A 15,963-nucleotide genomic window follows, 5' to 3' on the forward strand; every position below is an offset into this window, starting at 1 on the left:
GGTCTAACTTAATCTCATGCGTTTTCCGTGTTTTTTGTAAAATAAAAGATAAAGAGACCTTTTCCTCCTCAAACTAATTATTTTCATCTCACATTCTGTTTTCACACAGTAAACTACAGTTACTGATTTTTTTTTTTTTGGGGGGGGGTATTAACTTTTTCTTGTAATGGAAATCTACATTAAAGGATAAACCATGTGAAATAATTACCTTTTTCCAAACACTCATCTTTATTAAGTAAATAAACATACAGAAAATATATATAACCATGCATCAGACAGACAGACATGTTGACATTTAGACGATGGGCCTGCAGGTCCCAGAACCGGGCTGGAGGTCGGACAGAACAGAACCGCTTCAGTCTTATCATCACTCAGGATCAAAATGCTCAATAAATATAACATCAACTAAAACTAGATAAAAATAGTCATATAGGTGTAACAGTTATTATATATATGTAATATCTGCTTTTGTACATTGTGTCAACAAAAATATCATCCCCTCTGTGCAGTCATTCATATTTTCCACCATCTTGCTATTTATATATCACTCTAGTTTGGAAGGATTTCTGTGTTTCAGAGTCGTACAAAATCTTTAAAACATCTCTGATGGTTTGAATCAGTTCTCAGATCTTTGTGAATTAAGGAGGTAGAGGCATCCAAAATAAAATCCGTCCATCGCAAATCAAGGGCGAAGCTGAGTGCATGTTAGTAGCAACGCGTCCGTCGGCGTTCCTTACATCAACGCAGAAAGAAAACTGATGTTGCACCCTTATCATTTTGCAAACTTTAGTATGAAACTGAACAGCAAAAGAATCCGCCTACAGCTCTTCTTTTTAAATAAACCATATTATATTTAGCTTCTTCTTATTTATTTTACTTTTTTTGCACCTATCAACAGGACAACATGCCTATCTGTTTATGTTTATACTGCATCTATTGTTTTTTTCTCACAGTGTTTAGCTTAACTGGGCATGCTGGTTTAAAGCAACACAGTGACTCTACGGTTGAAGACCCAACCTGTTCTTTTTTCACCTCCTCTGTTTACTGATTTGACAGGAAAAATCTGGGCGAAACTATCAGTACAGGAATCGGCTGAAATGTTAATGTAGCTGCACTTTTACTTTGGCTTACAGTGGGCTACAGCGTTGGATGTCATACCAGCACAGAAGAAATATTTCAGATAAACACGTCTTCTGTTTGAAACAGGTTTGATCCTTGAAAAATCCACCTTGTGTTCTTGCAGACAGGAAGAAGAAATGCAGGAAAGATGTTGTTTACACACAGAGACAGAAGCTCAGTTACACAGTATGTACACAGCATATTGGAGTCTGTGTAGGAAACCATTCTGCTTGTCTAGTGAAAGAGGTTAAGGCAAAGTGTCCTGGTTTACCTACTGTGCCGTACAGCCACCAAATTCAACATTTAATTTTGATATAAAAATATTAAAAACTCCAGCTGTATAAAATCAGACTCCTGCAGCTTATATTTATACTCCTACTGTGCTATTACTTGTTTTGTTTGCAACTAACAGCAAAAATTACTACACACTGCATAACGAAACCATTTTATTCTCACTTTCTGGCTTCAAGTCAGACTAAACTTTCCCTGTTTTAGGTCTTAACAGAATATCAAAAATCATTTATTGTTTCCTAAATTCCAGGACTGTTGTACTGCTAATGAAGAAGTTAGATGCGCTAACTCTAAAGTGCTAATCATAAATACAAGATCCATGAATGCTAAAAGTATTTAGCAGATGCTAATGCTAAAGTGCTAAACTCAATGCATGTTACATGTGTTACAACAAATTAGCACTTTATAAATTAAATTAAATCCATGTAGGGAAAGCTAAGTGCGCTAAATGTCTTCAGAGTTAGCAAACATGCTAAAGAGCTGAACAAAAAATTAGCTCTGCTTTTAGCAAATTAACAGAAGTGTGCTTTCCACTGTTCTAGGAAACATAAGTAAACTTCTAAATTTGAAGAAAAATCTATTATTTTAGAAATTCTCGTATATTTCTGACACATAACAGGAACACTTTAGCCTGACTTAATGTCATATTGTGATTAAAAAATATTTTTTCTTCAGTGTACCTAAACTTCTTGTTTCCAGTTACAGTTATTTCTAATGAATCGATAAATTGTTCCACTAGTGCATTTTTAACTTTATTTTTATCCTATCATCTATTTATTTACATATAAGACAATTAATTAATTATCCCAGTATTCAAGTTTTAAATGTAGCCTGAAGGAGAATAAATGTTTTTTTATGTATAAAAATTAAATGCCAAATAAAGCAGACTTAAAAAAAATACTTATTGTACTTTCTGATAATGTGCCTGTGCAAACTAATTCAGCTTTTCTTTTTGTTTAATGAAACATGCATTATTTGTTTATGACAAAATAAAGATTTTTAACAGCTTACAGTCAGCACAGTGTACAACACACCATAGATCTCTTGCTAACATGATTAAATAAGACACTGCATAACACACGTTGTCCATTATCATCATAAAAGGCATAAAGTATGAAACATAAATAAATCAATGGACTGCTTCTCACCATTTAAAACAGTCTCCTCTGTTGGAAAACAACCACTGACCAATCAGATCAGTTTCTGACACATTATGCTCACAAACGACTGTGTGTTGTTTGTGAGCATAATGTTACTCAGGTAAGAAAATACTTTCTTTTAAAATCAATTTTGTGTCATTTTTCATTACAAAACATCTGCTGATGTCTGCAGATCACTTTCTTTCTGTTTGTACTTTTCTTCATGTCTGAGCCAAATGAAGGAGGGAGGAGAGTGTCTGAAGCTGCTGTTTGGTTGTTTACAAGTATTTTGTCTTCCATATGTGCAGTATTATCTTAAAAACTCAAAGACCTCAAGTAGCATGACAGACAGTGTCGTTTTGAAAGCGTTACTACTGCGGTGTAGGTAACCTCTCCCCAGCAAAACATTAATTATGTGGAGAAAAGTGAGTCTTGCACAATTATAGCATGCAGACGCATGCCTCTGCACATCAAGGAAGCAGAAGTTAGAGTTCCTCTCTGATTTGTGCCAGTTTTAGTGTTTTAAATGAGAGTTTTTGATGATATTGTTGGTAATATAGGCCCTTTAAAAGGGAGTTGGTGTTTAGCTCCTCACTGTGCTAGCAGCATAGTGGTGGCCATTCCTGGAAAAGAAATTACGAATAAAACTTTCTTTACAGCTGGTATATCTGGTTGCTACAGTGTATCAAGATGCACAATAGAAAACATGTTAGAGACTGCATGAAGCGTGCCTTGGCTAAGATACAAAAAGGGACAACAGCTTAACACCTTATCACACGAATGTGTTTGCTTTAGGGGAGACATACAGTGCAGTACAGTATGGACTCATCGTCATTGGCATGCATAAACTGAAGCCTCTCTTCCACACTCAGTTCAAGAGCGTACCGTAGAGCTGTGCCTTGGTCAAGCTGTCCTTCCTCGTCAATCCTGTGCTCCCAAATTTTTGGTACCTTGGAGAAGTCTTCTTCGGGAGCGCGGGGCCTACGCTGAGAGCGGAACTGGAACTCGGGCGAGGACGGATCGTTGGCCTCGGCGCCGGGTAGTGCTGAAGACTCGAGGCTTCCAGTGAGCTGTGGTGTAAGGACTCGGCCGAACTGTCCACGCTCAGGTTTATGTAGTCCTTCTTTGCACTGTTCGCAGTTGTTGCGGCCCCACTGCTTTCCTTGTCTTTAGAGCTTCCTGAGAGGAACAGACTTCCCTCGGAGTCTTGACTGTCATTCTTGGCTCGGTACAGCCCAGAGGTTTTCTCTGACTTGCGATGCTCCTTGGGTTTCGGATTGTGGCTGGGTGAAAGGGAGCCCATAGAAAAACACTGGTCAAGCACGTGGCTGTGGAAGACGTCATCTCCTTCTTGGAAACTGCTGTAGAGAGACTCTTTGAGTTTACTGGAAGGGCCCATTGCAAACTGTCGCTCAGAGAAGCTGTATGGCGAGATCCGCCCTGCAATGTTGCGATAAGACGAGAAAGTGTGGATGTCCTCCACGCTGAGCTGTTTCCAGCGGACACTCAAGTCATCCTCAGGTACATCATTTCGGCTATCCAAAGCTCCACCTTCAGCCTGGCCCAGTCCAGTTGTAGACCCCATGCTGTGGGATGAGGCGAGGCGAGGGGAGCTCGAGTGGTATGGTTCACTGAAGCACGAAGCTGTCCTTGTGTACGACGGTGACGTATCCTTCTGGGGACTCCTAGTGGTCACCATATGCTGAATGCTGTGTGACTTGGAGAACCCGGGAACTTCTTTGTCATACGAAGACAAGCTCTTGCGCTCATAGTCCCCGCTGCCACCATCTCGCCAATCTATGTAAAGACCCTGGTGGGACGAGGATAAGGTGCTGCTGGCAGTGCGCCCACAGCCACCGCTAACTGCTCCCTTCTCATCCGATGCAAGGCTGAAGCTGGAGTATGAACTCGAGGCCGGAAAGCTGCCAGTGCCAAATTCATCATGGTGGTGGAAAGACGCTGGGGGGTCATGGTGGGAGAAGCTGCCGGACTGGAAAGAATCATCATCTGGGTTGCTCTCTAAGGAGGTCTGGGCGTGCAGCTGAAGCAGGGCAGTGCCATGGAGGTCAACGCTTTGCCTGCGTTCTGTGTCTTGCCATCGCTCAGGACAATACAGGGCCGTGTCGCTGCAGTACAGGTCCGATGTCTTGTACGAAATGCGGCGGTTCAGGTGATCGTTGCTTCCTGTTCCTATTAGAAAGTCTCCATCCTGAATGTGGGAGCTTGTGGGGCATGTTACAGGGGAATCTCTTCCAGGTTCAGGCTTTTCCAGGACCTTGGCAATTACGGCTGTGGGCACTTCTTTAGGGTAGTTAGGGTGACACATTGCTATGGTGGCTCCTCTACCTCGGCTATGTTTCTCCATGTAGGAGCTGATGCGTTCCTGGAAGTCCAGCGGCAGCTAAGGAAGGAAGAGAAGCCAAAGAAATTTGGGTTTAAAATTTAGATTCAGTGTTTTGATCTAGTTGTAACTCCTGAGGTTTGTCGTCTTTTCCACAAACTTGTATCTTCACTTTTTTCTTGTACTTGTTTTGTTATTAGCTGCGTTCTCATTAAAAATATGCGAAAAACTTTGTTGATATTCCACTAACGTTGAAAAAACACAAATTCACAATTGCAGTGTTTCCATTAAAGTTTTATAAAGAATATGTTTTTTTACATGTCACCATGTCATGACAGTTTGAGTCAGATCATCTGTGAAAATATCGATCTCCTCCACCTGCTCCATGTGCTATTATTACCATTAAAGAAATACACCGTTCCCGACCAAAAACAACCAATCAGTACCAGGAGGAGCGTCTCAGTGCTGTCACTCAATCTCATGTACATGCTGCTAAATGTGCTATGGCGGAGAAACAACCTACTCGTACAGGAAAACAGTTTATATCCTGTCATCGGTGGCTACGCTAACTAGCATGAGCATTCACAACAGGCTCTGTTGATGGGGAAAAGTGGGCAGCGCCGTACAAGATTGTGATTGACATCGCTATAAGACCTGCCTCTGGGCTCATTTCTAGTCAGCACTGGGAGTACTGGGTGAAGGTAGAGGAACTTTAATTTTTCACAGATAATTTGTCTTGTACCAAACTGTCACAATATAGTGAGAGTTTCAACAAATATGTAAAAAAAATATAAGGAACACAATCAAAACTAGAACTTCAGGCAGTTCTTACGGGTTCCTCGCCCAACCAAGAAGGTCCCTCCCGTTGCCCCGCCCCTCCCTGCACAGTTTGTTCATGCAATAAGATTTGTTTTTAAATCATCCTCCTGCAACTTCTTTCCGTCTTGACTTTTTTTTCAAAATTACAGTGTCTTCATTAAGCAAATTTATTTTTGTAACTCCAATTTGCGCAATTTGTGTTAATGGAAACACATCTAGCAATGTTTCAATTAAAAAGTAGTTCTGCCTAACAGGCCAAGACTTTTTAAATTGTTTCTTCAAACTTTCTTTTTCTCTCTCAGTTTGTGCTTATTAGAAAAAAACTACTGGTTCTTTGGAGCCAATAAATTGATCAGAAACGTTTGCTGCCACACCAACCTCTTTCTTCTTCCCCTCTTTTTTATCCTTTCATCTTTTCTCTGTAGCTTCGTTGCCTTCTCAACCGAGACACCCTCACTCCCCCTCCTTTGTATTTTCTCAGTGTCTCTTTCTTCTGTGTACGATCAAAAAAACCTCAGATATCGGTTCTTCAGGGACCAAGTCATATTTAAATTAAACTGGTGGTCTAAGTCTCTAGCTGGGTTTTTAAAAAAACTGTCTTTTTTGGCTTTGTTAAGAAATAGATGCTTTTGCTTGCATGAAATAAGCTGCATTTTTAAAGTTGGAGCTATTTTTAGTAGCTATTGACTCTCCCACAGGGAGCAGAGATGGAAAGTAGGTGAACAAGCAGCGCATGATAATGTGGAGTTTGCTCTGCAAGTGAGCTAACTCAGCATTGTGTCCTATCTAAAGCACATCTTAATTAACAATCACAAAGTATTGCACTGTTATTCCAACCGGTATGGAACAGGAAACCATAAACTGATTGATCCATTTTGTTATTTTTAAAGAAAATTGATACGTCATTAGTTCCACTGAAAATCTGGATCTTTCCATGTCAACAACCAGAGATCAGACACAGAGGTAAAAAGTGGGTCATTGGATTAAGGATCTGGAAAGTTTTATGTTTACAGATCATTTACATCGAGATTGAGAGACTTTTGTAAAGACAAGTAGGCAAACATTTCAGTCTATAGATGAGATGAACTCCAAAAGTTTGCAGTTATAACTGCAGAAAAACATGGATCCAAAAGGTTTTGATCCAGGGAGGTTGAGGACAAACGCCTAACAGTGTGTAATTTCTCTTCCACTTCACACTTGTGTACTAATTTGTGTTGGTTAAATCTGTTGCAATAAGCAATAAATCAATTAATCGCACAATAAATTAAAACAAGCTCAATAATTTCCATTTGCACGATTTATCGTTTCCTCTCTTTCTGCCAAAAACTGGATTATAAAACTCTTCAGTCTGGAGTTTTGGTCTCAACTAGCTCTTTCTTTGAAGGACAATTTTGTTTACAGAGACTTCATAATTTATTTTATTTGGTGTTTCTGTTTTATTTATTTTGGATCTCTTCCATGAAAATACCCCTTAAAGTATTTTTTTTTTTAAAGCTACTCAAGTAATTCAGTAGATGTAGCTACCAAACAAAACTAACCTACAAGTAACTTTTCAGCAAGATATAAAAGCTTGTTTTTAGAAAATAATTCTTTAATATGAACAAAAACAGATTATCTCACTTTTAACATGAAATAAGTGAAATAATCTGGTTGACTTAAAACCACCCCAAATCTTTTTGAACTTATGAATTAGTTTTGTCTCATTTCAGCTGTACTAAGATGTTTGCATGAGAAACTAGAAATTGAAATTCCTTTCTAATGTATTTTATGTTGCATAAACAGTCAAATCGTGTTGCATGCAAAGCCAGACAGTTTTCAGCCTTCCTCTTTGCTTCTGTTTTAATGTCCTGCTCATCAGCTGCTGTCTGTAAACAGCCCTTTATTTGGTGATTCATTATGCAGACACCTCTTCAGACAGCAAACCTCCATCAGTCTGACTGAAGAGGCCAAGAGCGCCGTTGCTCCATCTCTTTGTGAAGTCCACTCATCAAGGTTTCAATTTGGCACAGCAGCTCTCTCTTTATCACAGAAACAACTCCAGACTGATTCGCGCACCAATTAGAAGCTGCTAATCAACATGGAGAACATTTTGTATGTTTTAGAAGTTTTTCAGAGTTCACGTTAAAGTCCTCCTGCCTTGTTTTGATGCATATTTGCTCACCTCAGATGACTTGTGAGCTCTGTAGTGAGACTTGGAGCACTGCAGCAGCTGGGCGGCCAGGTTGCAGTCTTTCCTGTACAGGTCCTGTAAGAGACAAAAGATCACTGAAAATACTGATTCTCATGAAGTTTTTCAACACTTTCTGATGGAAATCTGAATATTAGCACACATGTTCAAGTTCTGGAAAGCAAATTGGCTTAGATAGCCATGGTAACAAGCATTGAATGATTAGAAATCTACAAAATAACTTCTTCTTTATCAGTGCAAGTTTACATACCTTCATCATATTTTCTTCTGCAAAAAACGTATAAAGATGTTTTGCTCAATAATAAGATAAATATTGCCATATTTTAGTCTGATTTCTATAGAAAAGGGATTTGTAAATAATTGCAAATAAAATCAGTCTTGCAGAGTTCTGACTTTAATCAGAAATTTGAGACTAAAGTCAGAATTCAGTTTTTTTTTTCCGTTGTCTCCAATCTTCAAAACTGGAATGTTATTTTTTCTAAATCTGCTTTTCTTACTAGTAGTTTCAGCAACAAAAACATAAATAAATAACATTAAATAATACAAACTTAATGTTATTAAACATGGAAAACCAAAGAACATGTTGTTTTTATAGTTGTTACATAAATAATGGTTAATCTCTTGCTGTTGCTGCCTCAGTTGGGGAAATATAAAACATCAAACTTGTTTACTGCTGTTGTTTCTCAGCTGCTGTCATTTTCAAACTGTTCAAATAATATGGCACTTTAATGCTGCTCTGCATTTCAAAATCCAAATAATTATTTTTAGTTTGTTGCTCCTTTCAACCCAACAGCCATAATAAGACTGGTACAACGTACACTGCAAAAATACAAAATCTTACCAAATATTTTTGATTGAGTTTCTAGTGCAAATATTTTACACACTTGAAATAAGACAACCTAACTCAAAAGTAACTTTTCTTTTTAAGTAAATAATTCCTTAATATTGATGAAAAATGTCTGGTTGTATTGGCAGATTATTTAATTTATAACAAAGTAAAAATGTCTTATTATAAGAAAATAATCTGCCATTGGAACTAGTACAATGTTAATGTAAAACAAGCTCCAATATCTTGCTGAAAAGTTACTTGTAAGTTAGTTTAGTTTTATTTTAAGTGTACTGAGATATTTGCATTAGAAACTAGACCAAAGGTAATTGGTAGGATTTAGTGTTTTTGCAGTGTGGTGGTGGCAGCATCATGCTGAGGGATCATTTCACTTAAAACCAACAGCAGGGAGCTGAAAAGTGACTCAAACACATTTAATTTGGTTTGGGAATGAATAAAACAGACCAGCATTAAGCTGCTGGAATCACCCAGACTTTAAAACATTTAAATATTCATTATGTACGTTAAAGCCAACACTAAACGACTAAACTAGTTCTTTCATTTCTGAAAAATAAAATAAAATCCAGCTGAAAGTAGTGGATTTATTGTTATGCTGTCATATTTTTTAGCTCGTCTGACATTAGCGGTTTGCAGGCTGTTAAAACGATCACCAGTTTTTAATATGAACGTCTCCTATCTATGCAGAGCAGACTTTGCTAATCTTGTTAAAGCATTTAAAGCAGCACTTTCACTTATCTGCACCCTCCAGAACAGAGAGCAAGAGAAAACTATTCCTCCTTCTGCACTCCGTCTCATGAAATCTAGATTTTTTGGGGGTTTTTAATTAATATTTCCCAACCGATAATGAAGGTTTATGTGGTTTCCTCTGCCTTTGTTCATGCGTGCGCTTTTTCACAGCTTTTTTTCTGTCCTGGTGGGTCTGTTCGTTTTAAAAAGGTCAGTTCTTGTAACACTGTGTGCTTTGGTTTCAGACCAGCTCTGACCATATTTACCAACCAGCCGCTATTCAAAAGCAAACTTTACATTTTTTAAACAAACATTTGCATGAACCAGATGTTACATTTTGCATTGCTTAATTAATGTAAGCGGGGATTTTTTTCTTCACAATCCTTAAACAGTTCCATCTTACGTGTTGATTCTTTCTATAAATAGATAAATTATCTTGAATTATAACGGTTTTATTCCAGTAATCTGTGTCAGTTGTTGGATTATCAGCATTAAAGTCATTTAAAGTCAATGATAGTTGGAATAATAGTTTAAATTTACTGATTCACCAACTCAACATTTACACTCATCCAAACAGATGCACAATTTTACAACCATGTGTCTTTGAAAAGCAGAAGTGGAGCCTCCTGCACAACCAACAAGAATGTAGCAAGTGACTTGTGGATGGCGAGTCAATAACAAAAACACTTGTCTTTTCCAGCAGCCATTGTACAGCGGTAAAGCCAGCTGACCAAACGTCCTGGAGATCTGCTTGGGTTGCTAGGTAACAGTTTGGGCTTAGCTGGGGTTGCTAGGTAACGGGCATTGCCTGCTGATTTTTGACGTTACATTCCAGAGGTTTCTTAAACAGCTAATTTTCCAGACACCAAAAAACAGTTGGTTGTGTTTTTTTTAAGCACTTTGGTTGCTTTTAGAAGCAGCAGAGACCTAATGGATGTAAAAAATAAATAAATAAAAAATTGAAAAATGTGAAATTTGCAAAATAAGTTCCTTTTAAAGGAGTATTTGTTTGCATTTGAGGATATAAAAATCCAGGAACTATTCCTGTCTTTTTTTGTGCTGCTTTCCTGCTGCTAGTAGATAAGAAAACAACCACAGCAACAATATTAACCAGGCTGCAGCGCATACACTGCAAAAACACAAAGTCTTACAAAGTAACTTTGATATCATTTCTATTGCAAATATTTGAAATAAGACAAAACTAACTCATAAGTAACTTTTCAACAAGATATAGGAGTTTAGTAAAGCTCCTAAATTGTATTCTTCCACTAGGATACGGAGGTTTTTCAGGAGTATTGAAATCAGTTTATTTCGCAAAACTGCCTTGTTATTCCATTGGCAGATTATTTCACTTATAGCAAAACAATTTCCCTTGTTTTAAGTGAAATCATCTACGAGTGAAACTACAACTTTTTCATCAATATTAAGGAAATATTTACTCAAGTCAAGCTCCTATATCTTGTTGAAAAGTTACTTATAAGTTAGTTGTCTTATTTCAAATATTTGCACTAGAAACTAGACCAAAAATGCTTTGTGAGATTTTGTGTTTTTGAAGTGTAGAGCCTTAAAACCAGCCGACCAATCGTGTTGAAGCTCCAGTTTGGTTGCTAGGTAACAGCAAAGCATGACTTTCCAATCGGGAGGTTTGTGAAACTGCTCGTTTTCCAAACACCAAAAAGCCATTAGCTAATCTGGTGATTTTATTGAACACTTAGTATGTTTTTTAGAAGCAGTTAAGACCCAAATGGAAGAATAAAAACATCAAAAATGTGAATTTCACAAAAAACGGTCCCATTTAAAGCATCAAGTTTGACAAAAAATAAACCAGAAGCAATCTACGAGGAGTCAAAGCATTGCACGTCTCCCTCTCTCGGCACTCTCTCTCTGGAGGAAATGTCTGCCTAACTGCTGGCTCAGATGGATCGAGGGGAATTGGCAAAGTGCTATGTACCTCAGAAGTGCTAATAAGGGCCATAGAGGAGAAAGAGGAAGGAAAAAAGACCCAACCGAACTTAGAGGCTGCACACAGAAAGCCAGTAAAATCACTTCAAAGAAAGCGAGGCACTAGATTGCCATGTGCCCTTGAGCTGAGAATCAGACTCCGACTTCTCCCCACCCCGAGGAAGCTCATTGATTTCTGTATAATCACTATAAAACACCCAGTGGCTTAGAGTTAATTCCTCTATCTGCTGTGGCACCTTGAAGCGCAAATATCCAGGATGCTGCAGAAATACAGTGGCGACGACTTGAAGCATCAATAGTTAGAGGGAGGAAGCAGATTTTTGAAGAGTTGTCATTTCTGCTTCCAAAAAAATCACTGACCAAGCAAAGAAAACGCAGATCTGTCCCCTCCCAAAAAAATGCTTTGGGTGGGTTTTTAATTTGTGGAAAATGTTTCATTCAGAAAACTCAAATCTGAGGAAATCAGTTCCTGGGAGGCGCTTACTCACATTGTCCTCTCTGAGTTTGTTGATGGTGATCTTTGCCTCCATCAGGTGATTGTTGAGAACAATGATTTCCCGGCTGAGCGCTCGCTTTTCCTCCTCATAGTGCTGAGACTGCAGCGCCAGAGAAAGGACGGCCGAAGCACAGGAGAAATTGGAGACAAAAGCAGAAAAAAACAGGAATGAGTCAGCAGTTTGTAGATGAAAGTTGGGAAGATTTAAAGGAAAGTGTTGAGAAAATGAAAACAACGACAGCGAAGTCATGTTAAAAACGATAAGAGGGCAAGAAAAACAAAAGTGTAACTTCAATCTGAAAGTGACGTTTCAGCACGTCTTAATTAAAAGAAGATTACACGTAGCAGAGGCTAGCTTATGTCATGTAAAAAAGGGAGAGAAAATAACAAATAAAACACTTATTGCAGGAGACGCATGTCGAAAAGAAATATATTTATTAATGATCCAAAACTTGAAAGCGATTTTTACGTATCTGCTTTAGGGTAAATGTTGACCAAAAAAGAAGCTAATGTCAAAAAGTCCGAAATTTTCTTAAAAATGTTCTTTTAAAAAAATTGTAACTTTAAATTCGGAAATTTTCACGCTTTTTTGTAGAAAATTTCTTATATTAATCTAGAACTTATATTTTTTGTCTGTCAAATTTCCTTTTTTTTTTTAAGAAAATGTCTGAGATTACTCTCAACATTTCTGTCATTTTTGGCAGAAATTTCCTGATTTTACTGAAAATCAAAGTCTCTTGGTTACAAAAACACAAATAGTTTTTGTTGTACTTTACATTTTCCTTTGTAAAAAAAATTATGCTGGTAATAATTTTTACCCTGATTACAAATTAAAAGTCTCCATCTGCATCAACGGGCCAAATTTGTATCATCGTTGAGTTGCAGTTGGGGGCCGTACACAATCAGTCAGAGGGCCACAAAAGGCCCTCAGACCACACTTTGGACAACCCTGGAGTAGATTATAGGTGAAAGTTGGAAAGAGTTAAAGGAAAGAGTTGAGATAATGAAAACAATGACGCCAAAGTCACGTTAAAAACGATAAGAAGCAAAAGAAAATGAGAACAAGAAAGTGTCTGAAAGTGACGTTTCCAGCACAACTTAATTAAGAGAAGATTACATTTGGCAGAGCTCATATCGTATCAATTACTCTGGGAGAACGAGAACAAGACGCAGCGGGAGCAGGCAAAATAAAACCAGGAAGACAAAATGACAAATGAAACACTTACTGGGTTTTCAGCCATTACTATTGGAGAGCATTTGAGTGACAGCAGAGATTAATGGCAGCAATCTCCAAAAACGGATCGTCGCAATTATTTGCTCTTTATTTTGCACCTGAAAATCACTGAAATAAAGTGTTTTTCTTTTCTAAAGTTTTAGCGTTTTGGTACATTTTATTATAAAAATCATTATTTACACATTAACAGCTTGATTCCCAGTAAAGATTTCAGTTTGGTTTGATTAAGTGTTTAATAATTTGCTATAAATAAACTATAAGACAAAACTAACTTACAAGTAACTTTTAGTAAGATATAGGAGCTTGTTGCACGTAAAACAAAAAATGGAAAAAATGTAATTAAAATTGAGGAAAAAGTTCTAGTTATAAGTGAAATAATCTGCCAGTTTTTTCTCATATTATAAGTTAAAATGTCTTGCAGATTATTTCACTCATAACTAATACTTTTTCATTGATTTTAAGGTTTTATTTACTGACATCTCCTATTTCTTGCTGAAAACCTACTTGTAGATCAGTTTTGTACTTCTTACTTTTACTTGAGTAATTCTAAAGTATTTCTACTCTTACTTAAGTAAAACTTCTGGATTTTCTACCCACTGAATGAAAAACAAACATGTTTAAACCAAAGCTCCACCAGACACAGTCACACACCTGCAGTTTTTGTTAAAAGTTTCATACGTTTTTTATTGATTTAGAAACATTTTATTATTTTTCGTTACTTTTTAAAAAAATATATTGCCATTTTGGTCCTTAACATACCAAAATTTCCACTTAAATTCCATCTGATTATGCAGTTTTTAAATATTAAATGATTGATAAATTGATCAGTTACTGGAGTAGATTTTTTTTATCAAATACTTTTTTATTCTTTAGTAATTTCTTGGCAACGTTTTACTTTTACTTGAGTAAAAATATGTTGAAGTAGTTCTACTTAAGTAAAATTTTTTTCTACCCACTTTTAGTGTTGTTTCTAGTTGCAAACAACCTGCTAGCATCTGGTAGCTTATTTAGCATTAAGTCATTGAAACGTTAGCATTAGCATTAGCATCCTGATGTGTGTTTGGTTTCCACCTGCTGCTGAGGGAAATGTCTGTTTAGCTGCTAATTGTGGCGGTTTGATGCCAACCGTTTCTTTGTGCCCCACTGATCCTCACAGCTTCATCTGCAGCCGTTTCATTGAGCTAAACTATGATTCAGAGGATTTGGACGGATTAAACCCGAAAGAGTGGCTAACTGTAATTCAGAGATGAAACAAATTTTGGCCCAATTAGATGCAGATGGAGACTTTTAATTTGTAATCAGGGTAAAAACTGTGTAATTTTCTTACACAGGAAAAAATAAAACACAAAGTATCCATGTTTTTATAACCAAGTTTTAACAAAAGGTAAAATGAAGAGACTTTTACTGAAAAACCAACTCTGCAGCTCCCAGATCAACTTTTATTTTTTATTAAGTTTGTTTAAGTACAGGAAGCTTTTTGAAACAAACGACCCAAATCCTGTTCTTATTACTGAAAATAAATTTATTCAATTGAAGCCAAAAGAACCTGAAAACTAGACGTCACGATACAGCAAACATGCAAAATTAAGGTAGTAATAAGTAGTAAATATCCCCCCCCCAAAAACTGACATTTTGAAAGAAATCTCAGAAATTATCTTGAGAAAAAAAGAAAATTTGGTAGAAAAATAAATACATTTTTAGATTATTATCAGACATTTTCTACAAAAACGTAAATATCTCTGAATTTCAAAAGTCGAAAAATGTTTTTTGCAAAATTTTCACGTTTTCTAGAAAATTTCTGAGATTAGTCACAAAATTTAGTGATAGTAAATTACAGTAAAAAACCAGAAATGTTCAGAGTAATCTCAGACATTTTCTAGAAAAAACAAGGAAATTTGGCAGAAATAAAATCACATTTTTAGACTAATATAAATTTAGTGAACATTTTTTAATTTCAAATGTCAAAAATTTTCTTTCAGAGTATTTTTAGACAATTTCTTAGATTAATCACAGAGTTTCTGAGTTACTGGTGGAAATCTAGTCTTTTTTTTAATCTACAAAGGCTCTAATACGCCGTCTTAAAAATCCCTTTAAAAATCTGGATCTACATTAAATATCAGACTATTTTATTTGCTTGATTTTAGTTTCTTTGCTGTTTTTCCTCAATATTAAGGAATTATTGACTTAAAACAAGCTCCCATCATCTTAAAAAGTTAGCTATGTCTTATTTGAAGTGTACTAATACATTTACACTAGATTCTAGATTAAAAATACTTGATAAGATTTTGTATTTTTTGCAGTGCGTCCCCTGGATGAATGAGAATCTACATAAATGGCTCTTTGTTTTCTTGACATTTCATATTAGATTAGGCTCCTACCTGCATAATCCCTAAATCCTTCAAAATTCTGCATCCTGGCTTATTCTTTCTTGTCTTCCCATCACAGCAAAGGTGATTTGAAGGGAGACAGAAATAATCCCAGCGGCTGAAGGTCAAACTTGAAGGTCAGACAAACGCAGGTTATTATTACATCAATGTGGGCCGCCTACTTAACGATGGATCCAGTCTTGACTTAATAAAGTCAATCAAGTTAGGATTTATGATTTATGATATATTTTTTGTGGTGCAAATCTGCGCTGGCACATGTAGGGAACCAGCTTCTCTGTATGGAATGCCTGAAATGCCAAGAAAGTTCATGTTAGAAATAAACAAAAAACAAATTACTGCAAAGCTTTTCTATTACATGTCAGTCTGGGGACTGAGATTTCTGTGGAAGACGGTTGGTTTTATGTTTGTTGAGCC

At 36.7% G+C, this 15,963-nt stretch overlaps 1 protein-coding gene across 3 annotated transcripts in view; it reads right to left on the bottom strand.

The window, feature by feature from the left end:
• Positions 1-204: 204 nt before the first annotated feature.
• Positions 205-15,963, bottom strand: part of begain (brain-enriched guanylate kinase-associated) — a 42,126-nt gene continuing 26,367 nt past the window's right edge. For all 3 annotated transcript variants that reach the window (XM_028001277.1, XM_028001276.1, XM_028001275.1), the window contains 3 exons: positions 11,921-12,028; positions 7,871-7,954; positions 205-4,950 (listed from right to left, as the gene is read on the bottom strand). In XM_028001277.1, coding sequence (XP_027857078.1) covers positions 3,418-4,950; positions 7,871-7,954; positions 11,921-12,028 — 1,725 coding nt within the window. In that variant the 3' untranslated portion in view covers positions 205-3,417. The remainder of the gene's footprint in view (positions 4,951-7,870; positions 7,955-11,920; positions 12,029-15,963) is intronic.

Source organism: Xiphophorus couchianus, chromosome 19, assembly GCF_001444195.1.
Source record: "Xiphophorus couchianus chromosome 19, X_couchianus-1.0, whole genome shotgun sequence".
Taxonomy (NCBI): Eukaryota; Metazoa; Chordata; class Actinopteri; order Cyprinodontiformes; family Poeciliidae; genus Xiphophorus; species Xiphophorus couchianus.